Raw genomic sequence first — 13740 nt, 5'->3', positions numbered from 1 at the left:
GACTTAAGCGTCAGAGCATTTTCTGCAGGTATCCCCATTTTCGTCATGTTCGGTCGTCTTCATTGCTCGAATTCTAACCTCCAACTCGGAGCATCCTTCAACTGATCCACCACTGTGAGCTATCTGCCTCTCTTTTATCCTCTTCGATAGTTACGAATTCTGTTTAGAATAGTGATTATAAACCAAAATGGTCGGTAAGTCACTCAATCATGTCATTCTATGATCCTTGACACAAAAATGGACAAATGTTTCAGATGCATGCTCTATCTATTTCTTTAACTATGGAAAATGCTAACGAGTGCTCTCCGACACTGTTTAAGCATTTTTTTGTCAAGTAGCCTAATGATTAGAAGTTTCACCCTTAAGATGGATATGTGAGATGATCAAGGTTCGAACCCCGACACCTTGCATATATAATGCATTGTCCCTGCCAACTGAGTTAAACTCACGAAACCACTCTTTAAGCATTTTATTTAAGGAAATTATATATTCAAAAAGTTAAATAATTCAATTCTCAATGCATTGACTCCACACATTTTCATAAAAATTTACTATTTTTAAAGCTTAAAAAATGTCCGAGAGCACTTGTTAGCAAAACCCTTTAACTATTTACTCTCTTCATTTCAAAATATAAATTAAATATTGTCAACAAAATTAATTTATTTAGTATAAAATTTAGATCAAATACATTAATTTTTATTGACATATTTTTGCTTGAAAGGAGGGAATAACACTTAGTCTACTATATTTACACAATAATAAAATATTGGGCTTAGGACTGAGTTATAGGATCATGCGCAAAAACGACGCACGCATGCGCACTGTCTCATATGTTCTCGCAGGTTGCACCAGAGCAAACAATGTTAATTGTTCCTTTTCTTCCCCTTGGATTTTGTTTCAAACCCATCATGTTTATCACCACCATTATACCTTATACCATCCAAATGTTGGTGTATTTGGTCCATTCTAACCTCATACTGTACTCACTCAACTTTCGAAGCTTTTGTCTTTTACTCTTTTCACCTTCTTAATTCTTTGGATCTCCCATCAACCTCTTTCTGTCATTGATTTATTGTTTCTTTATCAATACTCTACTTAATTTTTCAACTCACATTCTTAGAAGGAAAACTTCATTAAATCCAGCATGTTCACTTCCAATCAATTTTGACACATACATTTCTATAATTTATACTAGTTGCACTGCACTACACTACATATAATAATACTAAAATACTTAATTTACTATTTTCACCAAGATGAATCAACCCCAAGGAAAACATTCCTCTTCATGGAATTCTTTTGTATGTGTAATCTTGTCTAATTTATTCTGATTGTGGGTTGTTAAGCTTGTCTATTGGGCCTTCGAACTATACGGGCCTAGTAATAAGTGATACAAGTTATGATGGTCCACAACCCCCTAAATATAAAGTTGACAAGAGTATTCCTAACGAAGCTACTCATTTTTTGTTACTTAACTGAGTTTCACGTGTATTCATTATTTGTTTATAATTTTTTAATAATAATACTTAATAAACACTCAATAACTCTACATCTCACTAATAATACTTATTTATAAATGAGTCACACTAATAATTCTACATTTCACTAATAACTCTACATCTTATAAATGGGTCTCACTGAAACATATATGTATATTAATACTTATTTAAGAAACGGCATCTATTAGATACTCTTTTATGTTTTTCTCTAATTGGGATACCTAGTAAATACTAGTACTTAAAAAATAAATATCACCATTAAAAATGATCCAAATACGAAGTGTTTAAGTCAAAGTGCTCAAGTCTATATCGTAACACAATCCCCCAAGAGACTTATAAGAATGACACGCCTATATTTGAAGTGCTCAAGTCTTTAAGTTTGATCTATGATTTCAATAATCCTTGGTATATTTTTTTTTGTCTCCCGACTTAATTTCATATTACTAAAAACTACGTCACGTGAGAATTGGAGTGATATTTTTTTTCTTCAAAATAATTGACCATTCTCATAATTACATCGGTGATTATTAGTTTAGAGTTTATTATTAGTTTTCTGGTCAAAACAATTTTACTGTTGTTTAATTTTTGTAAATTTGCAACTTACATTTTTTATCTCCACTTTGACATTCTGGAGTTTCTTATTCAAGTTCTTCTTTTATGCATAAACAACCAGCTCCAATGATATGATTACGAAGAGCACAATTATTTTATTTGGCCTAAGGTTTTTTCATTTATAATAAATTAAATTATATATAAAATTTTGTTTGGCCTTGAGACATTTTTAAAAATTAAAATACCTTAGTTATGGTCATAACAGCTAAGTAGTAGCTCATCCCAATATGTCTCCAGCCATTCAGACACTGCAATATTGCTACTGCACGGTTTGCTTTCCTTCACTTGAGTTGAGTATGCATATAATACTAGTGATAATATAGGAGTATAAAAAATATAAATACTTCAATGATAAATAAATTATATCCAAGTTGCACTAGATTTCTTGTACAGATGTATGCTTCTAAAAAATTGCAACCACAAACCCATTTAATTAGTTGCATAATAAATTAGGATTAAGCCATTGGCATATATAATACAATTCTTAAACATGTTTACTCCAGGAGATTGGAACTAATTATTTTGTTAAAATAATCAATTGGGCTAGGTTGTGACAAGTCCTTAATCATTTAACAAATTTATAAAGAGATTCTCACATGAACATCTTTATCATCTTCTCCCTCCGGTTCTATATATAAGGAACACTTTAAAAAAAAAAATTGTCCTTTTTATAAGAAACACTCTTTAAATTTATTATTTATTAAATAGAGAATCTCTTGTATACCCTTATTAAATTGTATAAAATACAACATATTTCAATGTTATGCATTAATTACACAGACTCATTCTCAAGGTTAGTTTTGAAATAACACATAACATTTTAGAATTTTTAATTAAAAAAATAAGCATCCTTGATATATGTGTTTTTCTCAATATGTTCCTTGTATATATGACCGGAGGGAGTATATTGCTCCGCCGCATTTCTAGTACTATATACCCTAAGCTTATGTATTTTTAAGGTATTTTGTCCCACAACTACTAAGTACAATAGTATATTCGTCCTTTGGCGTGCATAATGTGACCAAAATATCAAATTTGAGTAAAAAAATACTACATGATAAATACAATTTTAATAAACATTTTGGTCTCTACCTTATTCACGAAATACTAAATTTGTTTATAATTAAGGTTTGTATCCATGCACAAGTGTACTTTTATTTCATCATTGAATCAATAAATTTCTTCATATCTCATTTGATTCGATTTATTAATTCAATGATGAAAACTAACTTTACACAATTGAATTGGCATGTAGACATGCGTTTTTAATATTTGAAATTGTAAAAGTTGATCTCAAATTTATGAAATAACAATTTAGCTTTCTTAGATTGAAAAAAGTCATGTTAACGTGTGTCTTTAGAGCATATGCTAAGATACCTTAATATAGAAATTATACATTTAATGATGCAAGAAATTTAATGTTAGAGAGATAAAACGCACATTTAGCTTTCTAAATTTGTTTCCTTAACATGTGCCCTTAGATTCTCCTTATTTTTATTCCATGTTTTTAAAGCTTCTGCATACTTATCGACATTTTTTTTATCTATAGGCTTAATAGAAGTTCCATCAATATAACTCCACATATATTTTCCTATCAGAAAATTTTTCATTACATAACTTCAATAAGGATAATTTTCTCCTTTGAGTTGGACACTAATAGACTGAAGGGAATCATCTTTATCACTCTCATTGTGATCAACGAGGGATAATAAGCTTCAAACTTTTTTTTGTTATGACAAACAAACAGAAACAAAAGACAAGGCACGAGGAAAGCAAATCACTTGTAATTCAATTGGCAAGGCAAATCACAATACTAAAACCAAATGCAAGGTAACCGAACAAACTAAACAATTAATTACCAACGTGAAGCAGAAGCAATTCAAAGACACCTACGTACCGAACAGAGTCCAGACCGAATGACCGATCAACTCCAGCAGATCAAGTGGTACCGTTCAACCAAAGACTTCCGATTGAAATCGCACAGAAAAAATTCTTCTTTGGTAGATTTCGAAATCAAACCAAGCTCTTTGATACCATGTTAAAGTTCAGAGAGAAACATAAAGTGACGGCTAGGGTTTCAGTAATATCATAATTGCATTGCTTAATAAAATAAGGATTACAAGACAATTTATAATAATTCTTAATGGACTACTAGACTACTAATATATAAAGCCCAATACTTAAAACCCTAATAATATTATTATCTAACAAATTCCAATACAAATTCTACGAAAAGAAAGTTCAAAAATAGAATGAATTTATCAATAGTTAGTTGGTCTGGTGGTGATTGACGTTGAACTTACTAAGGAAGACCACAGTTCAATCTCCCGCAACTGCAATCGAAAGGAGACTGAAATCACTTGATGTCAAAACTGACCTCCAAATCAGATTAGGCAGTTCAATGAGCCGGATTCTAATCTTGAAAAAAAAAAGAGTTAATTTGAGTAAAGAATTCTTTTTTAATGATTTCACTCTACGGTTACTGCACTACATTGAAGAGAAAAGAATATAAAGTAACAAACACACAACACAAGCTAGTAATTAGGCTAATAGCTACTCACTTGTTTCCCAAGGGAAATAGTGTCCTGAGTTTCCATGCTCCTTCGGACACATTGCACATGCACCAATCAATTTGGAAATTCTATTATTGTAGTAAGTATTTGATCTGAGATTACAAGCTGTAGTAGTATGGAGTATAGCCAAATATAAACAACCAAATTGGCAAAAATAAATAAGGGTCTTGTTAACATGTGCCCTTAGGGCACATGTTAAGATATACCAAAATAGAAATTCATCATTTAATGATACAAGAAATTTAATGCTTCAAAAGTTAAAATGCACAAATTAGCATTTAATAATTTCTATTTTTGCTTCCTAAACATGTGCCTTAAGGGCACAAGTTAACATTCTCCGATAAATAAATTAACATTACTATAATTAATAATACTCACTCATCACACTAACACTAAGCTTCTGCTTTGTCATAATCCCACTTATGTTTAACTATGACATTGTACATTAATGACTTGACAAAATGCTTCCTCATAACAGCTAAATACTCCACCTATGATCCATGTCAGCCAATTTGGTTTCTTCTAGGACGCGTTGAATAATTATAGTACAGCCTAAGAAGCTATTCTTAGTAACTAAAGAACATGTAATCATGAAATACAACCACACACTATAGCTAGTTGGACCAAAAAACAAGAGAAGCATGCCTGCCAAGGCCACTTTGTGTTTGGTAATTGCAACTAGGAAGGAAAGGAAGGTGTCTTCATATTCAATATGAATTGGCACTTGAAAATTCATGGTTTCTAAGTTGCAGTTTTTTAAACTAAATTGTATGCTACTATACTTTTCTTAGAATAGTTTATTTTTTTCAAAACATTATTAGTAGTACTAGTACTACGTACTGTACTAGTATGAGGTGTATTGCAAAACTTACTAATTCATAGTTAGTCAATATATATTCAAATGTGCTATCAAATTATTAGATGAAGTGGTACATGTTTAGATCCTAATATTTTAGTCATTCGGATTATGGATATTCTTCGACTCATGTTATTCATCCTGCCCTTATTTCAGTCATTCATTTTTATTTTCTTTTGCAAATCAACAACTGTTGGATTAAGAAAAGAGGAGAAGGCCGGACACAAACATTAGGAGAGGATTCAAATCCTTCGGTTCATAACTCCATCAATTGAGCGGTTCGTATGTAAAAAGATATGTTAGACCATCTTCTTAAATAAATCTCATTTACCTTAAAAAGTTAGTCTCTACAATTGTGTTAAATTTTTAAGCTAGGTTATAATTTGTGAAATAAAAAAATAGAAATAAATGTAGGTATTGTAGTATTAAATTTTAAAAGTTTATTATAAAATATTTACTTTGATTTTAATAATTTAGAATCTAGGATGCCCATAAAAAATAAAATGAATCTAGGATTTATAGTTTTTATTATTTCCAAATATGATTTTTATAATTAAATTTATTGTTGATTCGTTTTTATGTTCAAATATACAAATATAAATCATTTTTTTTAATTTCATTTTTAACTAAAATCAATTTTCATCACTAGAATCAAACACACATTTAATCACAATGAATATTCTTTTAGATGCCATTGTTTAGGTTTATCACACCAAAAATCATGATGTATCATCTAAAAAATCTACGATTTTTTTTTAATTAAAATTTTAATACATTTTATCCATAAGGTCCAAATTTATGAATAATATCAAAATTGTTAGGTTAAACAGCCTTATATAGTTATAGTTACCCAGATCCAAATTCAATATTTCTCATTTGTCTGAGTTTTTATGTGATATTTGTCACTCCGTCCGAAGACAAAACAACCCTTAATAGTTTCAATTCAATGTTTTGTTTGGTAAGGGAAATTTATGACTATGAGAATGAAATATAGACAGGTAACGAAATTAGAGGTGTTTGGGATGGGGGTCATCCTATCACATACTATAGAAAAATAGATTGCTATTCATCAAAATTGGGAACTGAAAGCCCAAGAGTAAAAACCTATTTTCCCTTAAAATGCAGGGGACCCTTAAAACAGAATAGAGTTTGGCCCCCCTCACTCTGCCAAAGTAGTAAATGATATTATGAGTTATTGGGGGTTCTGGTTCTGGGGGAGAATATCAATATGATGACATTAATTGTCTCACCCTAGGACTTGTACATGCAGGGTTGCATTATGCACATGTAACTTTCCTACACCTATTTACCGAAAATTCTGTACCCTTATGCTCAAGACTTTGGTCCTTTTGTCCTAGAATTAACAATGTGACAACTCCATTGCACTAACTACACTACTCCTACCTATGTAGTATGCCCCTATAGCCTTTTCTTTCATAGCAATTGAATTGAATGAATGATGAATGAATGCAATAACCTCAGCAGAGAAATAAAATAATTTGAAGGACAAAAATTCAGTACTATAACATGAAAAAGGACACCCTGAAGAGAAAGTTAGCACATATTTAGATTGTCCAACATTAGGTAATTAGACCTCTAATTTTCTATTTGTACGCTTTATAATTTCAATCATCTACTTTTCAATTTTCATAACATGTTCTATATTCATAAAAGAAAATTGTAAAAAAGTTTTGAAAAATGTCTTAAAACAACTGGATCAACCACACGTCGCAACTGCTACCTTAATCGATGAATATGCGGCTCATTGTGCAAGAACTTTGCATGATCATGTTGATGATGCCTAGGTTGAAGACAAATCTCAATATATTGAAAAGGCATGCAGAAGACATCTGTGTGAACAATGTACAACATGATCATGATGTCGGTTTCAATCACAAAATTTAAACAAAATTCAAATGAAACAGCTTATAGAGACTAAAACAAAACCAACAAGTTATATTTGCATATACTAAACACACATTTAAACCTAAAAATATATTTTAAAAAATGCAATGTAAACACAACAAAAGAATAATCATTTTTATTTTCACAAAGAAAAAGATCATCTCCGGTTAATTTATGATATAGTGAAACATGAGCCATTGATTTGAAACTAGAATAAAGAAAGGGAAAATGTGTTGTTTTAAGAGTGTATATGACCACTGCGACTAGTGAGATCTACCATTGAGAGAATCTTCTCTCTATTTTCACTACCAATTGAAACATTTTTCTGTTCCTTTCCTCATTCGATTTCTCCACAATAATCAACTTCTCTCGGATATTCTTCTTTCTCTTCAAATTCCTCTTTATGAGCTTCAACCACTTTACCTTCAAATTCATATTCACCTAAATGATTCGAGTCGACAAATAAAAAAAATTAAAAAAATTATTTAAATTACATTAACAAGTGTTCTTAAGATACATAAGTTAAAGAACTAAAAATAGATTAAGTAAAGAAAACAACTAAAGATATACTCCCTCTAATCTTTAATACGTAGTATAATTTTTTTATTTTTTAAATTCATAAAATGAATTTTTTTTTTTAAACAATAAAATGAATGTTATTAACAAAAAAAATCATAAAATGATTGATATTTAGTCTAATTTCTAGATCAAATATATTAATTATTTCATGAATCTAAAAAATAAATTTATTCTTATATTAAAGATAAGAGTGACTAAATGCTATCTTAAAATTTAGAAAAAATTACACCAACCTCCCCGAGGTTCTCTTAAACAACACATAGACCCCTCTAATTTAAAAATGATCACTCACCTCCCTTATTTAGTTTTGTAAATGTCACACACCTCCCTTAAAAGTTAACACCGTCAGTCTTCTTTTAACGGAAGTTTGATTAAACTTCTTCTACAACACTGCAATTTTCAGAATAGTAATATACCTAAATTGTTTATTATTAGAGATTAGGGAATTACCACCACTAGGGGTGTACGTGGCTGGATTGGGTTGAGTTTGACCAAAACCAAAACTCGAACTACATAGGATACTCCGGATTGGGTCGAGGAAAATAACCACCCGTTATAACATTGGGCCGGGTTGGGTAAATCCACTAATTTCCGGGTTGGATTGGGTTAGCTAGTGGGTTACCCAAATTATTTTTCTATTTTTTTATATTAAATATTTAAATGTCGAATCGTCATATTTTTTCATAAAAATAACTTAACCATATTATTTTCTTGAAAAATAGTGTAACTTTTTTCACTATAAAAAATAATCACATATTTTTCGTGTAAACCCACTAATTTACGGGTTAGATAGTTTGCTACCCAAATGATTTTTTTTTGTTTTTTTTAATATCAAATGACTAAATGATGAATTATAATATATATTCATGAAAATTATTCAAGTTTTTCTTTTTATTTTTTAAATAGTGCAATAAATTATCATATTTGTTTATAAAAATTATTCAATCTTTCTATTTTCTTAAAAAATAGTATAACTTATTTTCAATATAAAAAATATTTAATGATCAAATGGAAAAATCTTTAGTATTTTCATAAAAAATATTTTAAAAAACATAGCATTAGTGGGTAAGTGGGTTTTTTGGGTTGGGTCCGGTTTTACCCGTAACCCAATTTTTTTATGGATTTTTCATTTTTGAAATCCATACCCACCCACTTGCCCGACCCAACCCACTTTTTTGGGTTGGATTGGGTGGGTTTGACCGGGTCAACCGGATTTGCCCGACCCATGTACACCCCTAACAACCACTCTATTCTTAAAAAAGAAAGAAAATTTCATTATATACCCAAATTGTTTTGCAGCCGCAAATTGAAAAATAAGAATCGACACCAAAAAGCAATAACCAATTCCTTATAAATTGGTTACATACATCAAACAGAATTCATGATACTACAATATTAATCCTTTAAAAAGTTTCAATAACAATCTCGGACCTTTAAAAATTTAGCAACATCAATTCACTCCATATTAAGTTCTTTTTTTTGTCAAGTAGCATAGTGGCTAGACTCTCACACGTTTAAATGTGAGAAGTATGGAATCCAGGGTTCGAACCCCGACCACTCCAATAGTTATCCCTAATAGCTACCATTTGAGCTACACTTATGAGACACTTATACATCTTTTTTACAGCACACATTTGTTAACATTTGTCGGACCAAACAAAATTATCCATTAAAATTGAAAACGACATACAAATATTCCTATGCCCAGAAAACTCTATGATATGCATCCATCAAATGTTCAGATTAAGTGTTGAAAAAAATTAGTCAGGTTGTTAGCGCAGCAAAAGGATTCACGAATCACACACACATACACTTGCAAGATCACACTCCAATTGACACACAAAGATCCAATTCAATTCATTCTCAATAACACAAAACAGAAAGAATGGAAATTGAACTTGGAAATAAAAGTGAAATGAAGAACAAAGGAAGAAAAAGATTGATTATGGAATGAATGAAGAATAGGGAGAAAAATGAAATTTTTATTCTTCCACTATAGGCCAAAATCAAGTTACAATCACTAATAATGCACACATTGCATTTATACTAGTTACCACACACTTTGGTAACTCACTTAGGTCCTAACTAACTTGTAACCGACCCTAACAAACTCAAAACTAACTAACAAACTCGCTAACAACTCTAACTAACTTTGATTGGTTTGTTACTTCTCACTCAAGTTACAAACTTCACAAGGTTATACAATTACTTGTGCTCAAGTAATTGACCTAGATGCATGAATTACACAAAATGAATATTAAAATTCAACACAGATAAATAGTAGTATAATAATTAATGAAAACAGGTCCTTTCCTCTTGATATTTTTTTTTTTATTTACAACGGAATTGAAAATCGAATCTAAAATCTCATACATACTATTTAAAATTTTCACTACTAAACTACATTTAGTGACTTATTACTCTCGAATTAAACCTCGCATAAATTAGCCAAAACTTGAAGTATCACAGCCAAATTAAATCCAGAATCCTTCTATCCAGTATCCACATATGATAGATTTTGTCAACTATAACTGAATTTATAAATAAAATCTAACTAGAGACAAATCGAATAAAATTAAATTCATGCCATGAGTATTTCTTCCGTGGTACCCAAAACACACAAACGTACAAAATAAAATTAAAAAAGAAATGATGAGAGAAAAAAGTGTATAGTTGTCTTTAGTGAATTCAAATGTAATGGCCTGGTGGGGTTGGAGAGAATTGTGTCTCATGCCCTTTGCCACCCTTTCATCCACACTCACATTCTCCACCTCTTGTACAATTTTAGTACTACCTTATATAAATAAATTAATTCAGTTAAATGTGTATATTGTTGGAATGTTTCTTAACTTTCATATGCGATTTGCTCATCATTTCATCCTCCACACACAACGTATGACTGAGAGAATTAAACAAAGTGGGAGACACACGAATAAATCGGACAACACAATATAACAACATTCACAATTTAAGGTTTCAACTTGCAATAAAACAAAAATAAAATATCTAGTACTTATATTATATTAAAATAAATTTAAAATTAAACTCTATTATTTCTACCAAAACTTTGTTAACATTTTTTTTTTCTATACTAAAGTTACCATTTCTTTTACATATTTTTTTTTACTAAATTAGCCTCAGAAATTTTTTGTAGAACCTCACACATCACCCAAACCTCCATTGCAACTCCAAAATTCAAAATTAGCCACTCTTCTCTTCCATATGGCCAACTTTCTTTTTTCTACATTTTTCCCCCATACCCCAATTTTTCCTTCTTTTTCTTTCATGCATCTTGAGTTAAATTAAATTAAATAAAATAAACATTGCATAAAAAAAAAAAATTAAATATTTGGAGTAGCTAAGCTGGATTTAGCTGGAAGACCTACTCCATCAAGAATCTCTTCACAATCTTCACGCTTGGTTCCAACACTTGTTTTTTCCATACATCGGAAAATCCTTCTCCTCCGCCGTTACCGCCGTTAGACTCTGACGTCAGCACCGCCCTAAACGCCTCCGTTGCATCAATTCTTTGTAGGTCCCATCCAGCTCGTTTTAACCGTAAGATCTTTCCTATCTGACGCTTAGCTAGCTGACACGTGTTATCTTTAATCGCTTTCACTGCTTCCTCGTATGCAAGTTCCCGCATTGAATTATTACCTTCTTTTTCCATGGGTCCAACCGGTGGTGGATACTCTTTAAAAAACCGGTCGAACTCGGGTACACCGATTGCTTTTCTTAGACCGGTTCGGTTATCTGCATCCGGTTCATAAAACTCGGCTAACTCGTCCACCATTCCCGAGTCAAACATATCGTCGACTCGTTTCCGTAAATATTCCGATAACACAGGAAACGATATATCCATCCAAATAAAGCAACATTTGTACCTTAAATCCGATGATATCTCCGATAATGATGTTTTTGATGAATCGTCTTCAAACACGTTCAACTCTGAGTCAAATCGTTCAACAAGAAGAGCATGAATGAATGAGTTAGACCCACCAACAATAATGGGAACCTTTCTCCGTGAAGTTATATCTGAGATAATATCTCCGGCGTGACGACGAAAATCTGAAGGTGAAAACTCGCCGTGAGAAGGGTCAACGTCGCCGAGAAGATGATGAGGAACGTTGTTGCGTTGATGAAAGGGGATCTTGTTGGTGGTGATATCGAGTCCTTTGAAGACTTGGATTTTATCGGAGTTGATTATTTCTGAGTAAGGGAAATGGGTTGCGAGTTCAACGGAAAGACTTGATTTTCCGGAGCCGGTGGCACCCATTATGACGATAACTTTGTCTTTCCAACGGTGGCGTGTGGAGGATACTTCCATGCGTGGCCAGTTAGGCCGCCGTGTGGCGGCGGTGGAGAAATGAGTGCGTGAAAAGTTGGGAAATTTAATGGGTTTGTGTTGATGATAATAATTATTATAACGTAGTTGAGGGTGGAGTGAGAAAAATGAAGGTGGTGTTGTTGTTGTAGGCATAGGAAGAAAGAGAGAGGAGAATATTTTAGTGAGTGAGAGAAAGAGAGAGAGAGAGAGGAGAATGAGGTGTTGTTGTTGGTTGTGAATGAATGAGGGAAAGGCAGAAAGTGCGTGCGTGGGTTTTGGGTGTATAGTACAGAATACAGATAGCGTGGGTGTGTGTGAGTGTGTGTGTGAGTGTGTATCCCTTAATCACTCACTCATCCTTGGCAGAGTGAGTGGGTTGAATTGAACTTTGAAGAGGTGTGTGTGTGTGTGTTTGAATTGATGAAAATGGCAGCATTGCATTTGATATGCCAGCTAGCTAGCTATAAAATTTTCAATTCAAGGACTATCATAGCGCGCAGCAGAACCTGGTTTTGGTTTTTTGTGCTTCAAAATGAGCTGGTTGATGTTATGAATGAGTGAGTATAATGTAGTACAAGTAGGAGTATTAGTATATGGTTGATTGATTTCTTGGAAATGGGAGAGGAGGAGAATGATAATGGCATTGTATTAAACTCTGGGATTGGGATGTAAGACTTTGCATTTAACATTAGCTGAGTATGGGTATCATTCCTCTGTTTACTCTCACTCTGTTTCTTTCTCTTTCTGTGAAATCAAATGGGTTTGTTTGGGACTCTGTCTTATAGGCAGGGGATATATATATATACCCGCTTCTATTTAACTCATTCACATTTTCGGCTAAATTTAAATAAATAATAAGGAAGTCGAGTAAGTTAAGCTCAAATGGTAGCTACTAGAAACATTATTGGAATGATTGAGATTTGGATTATGTATTTCACATTTATCCGCATTTATATGTCTGAGAGTCTAGCCACTAGGCTATGTTAGGGGTGCTCGCGGTGCGGTTTGGTTCGGTTTTGAACATAAAAATTATCCTAATTATGAGATAAAAATGCATGTTGTTCGGTTTGATTTTTAAAAAGTCATCCAAACCAAACTGATGTGGTTAGGGTTAGTTCGGTTTGTGCGGTTTATCACGATATAAAAAATATGACAATATTTCCAACTTTTACAAAATAAACGTAGGAAATTTTAATATATTTTATTGTTTATATGATACAATATGCATATACAGAAATTGCATATACATAATAACTTATTTTTAATACCAACAGTATAGGTTTGGATCGCGTGAAATGATATGTTTTGACGGCCTATTGTTTAATGGACTCAATTTGGGTTGATAGAGCAAAATTAAGTATTGCGGTTTGATTTGGTTCGATTTTCCTT

General features: G+C 31.9%; 1 protein-coding gene across 1 annotated transcript; it reads right to left on the bottom strand.

Moving 5' to 3' along the window:
• Positions 1-11385: 11385 nt before the first annotated feature.
• Positions 11386-13126, bottom strand: LOC123900619 (adenylate isopentenyltransferase). Its single transcript, XM_045951526.1, has one exon. It carries the CDS (start codon positions 12502-12504, stop codon positions 11407-11409), a length of 1098 nt encoding a protein of 365 aa, XP_045807482.1. The 5' UTR covers positions 12505-13126; the 3' UTR covers positions 11386-11406.
• Between the last annotated feature and the right edge of the window lie 614 nt (positions 13127-13740).

The sequence above is a fragment of the Trifolium pratense genome, linkage group LG1 (genome assembly GCF_020283565.1).
Source record: "Trifolium pratense cultivar HEN17-A07 linkage group LG1, ARS_RC_1.1, whole genome shotgun sequence".
NCBI classification, from domain to species: Eukaryota; Viridiplantae; Streptophyta; class Magnoliopsida; order Fabales; family Fabaceae; genus Trifolium; species Trifolium pratense.
This window is presented reverse-complemented; position numbering and strand designations above follow the sequence as displayed.

Coding starts and splice junctions, on each gene's coding strand:
- LOC123900619 (XM_045951526.1), bottom strand. CDS start 12,504: ATGCCTACAACAACAACACCACCTTCATTTTTCTCACTCCACCCTCAA.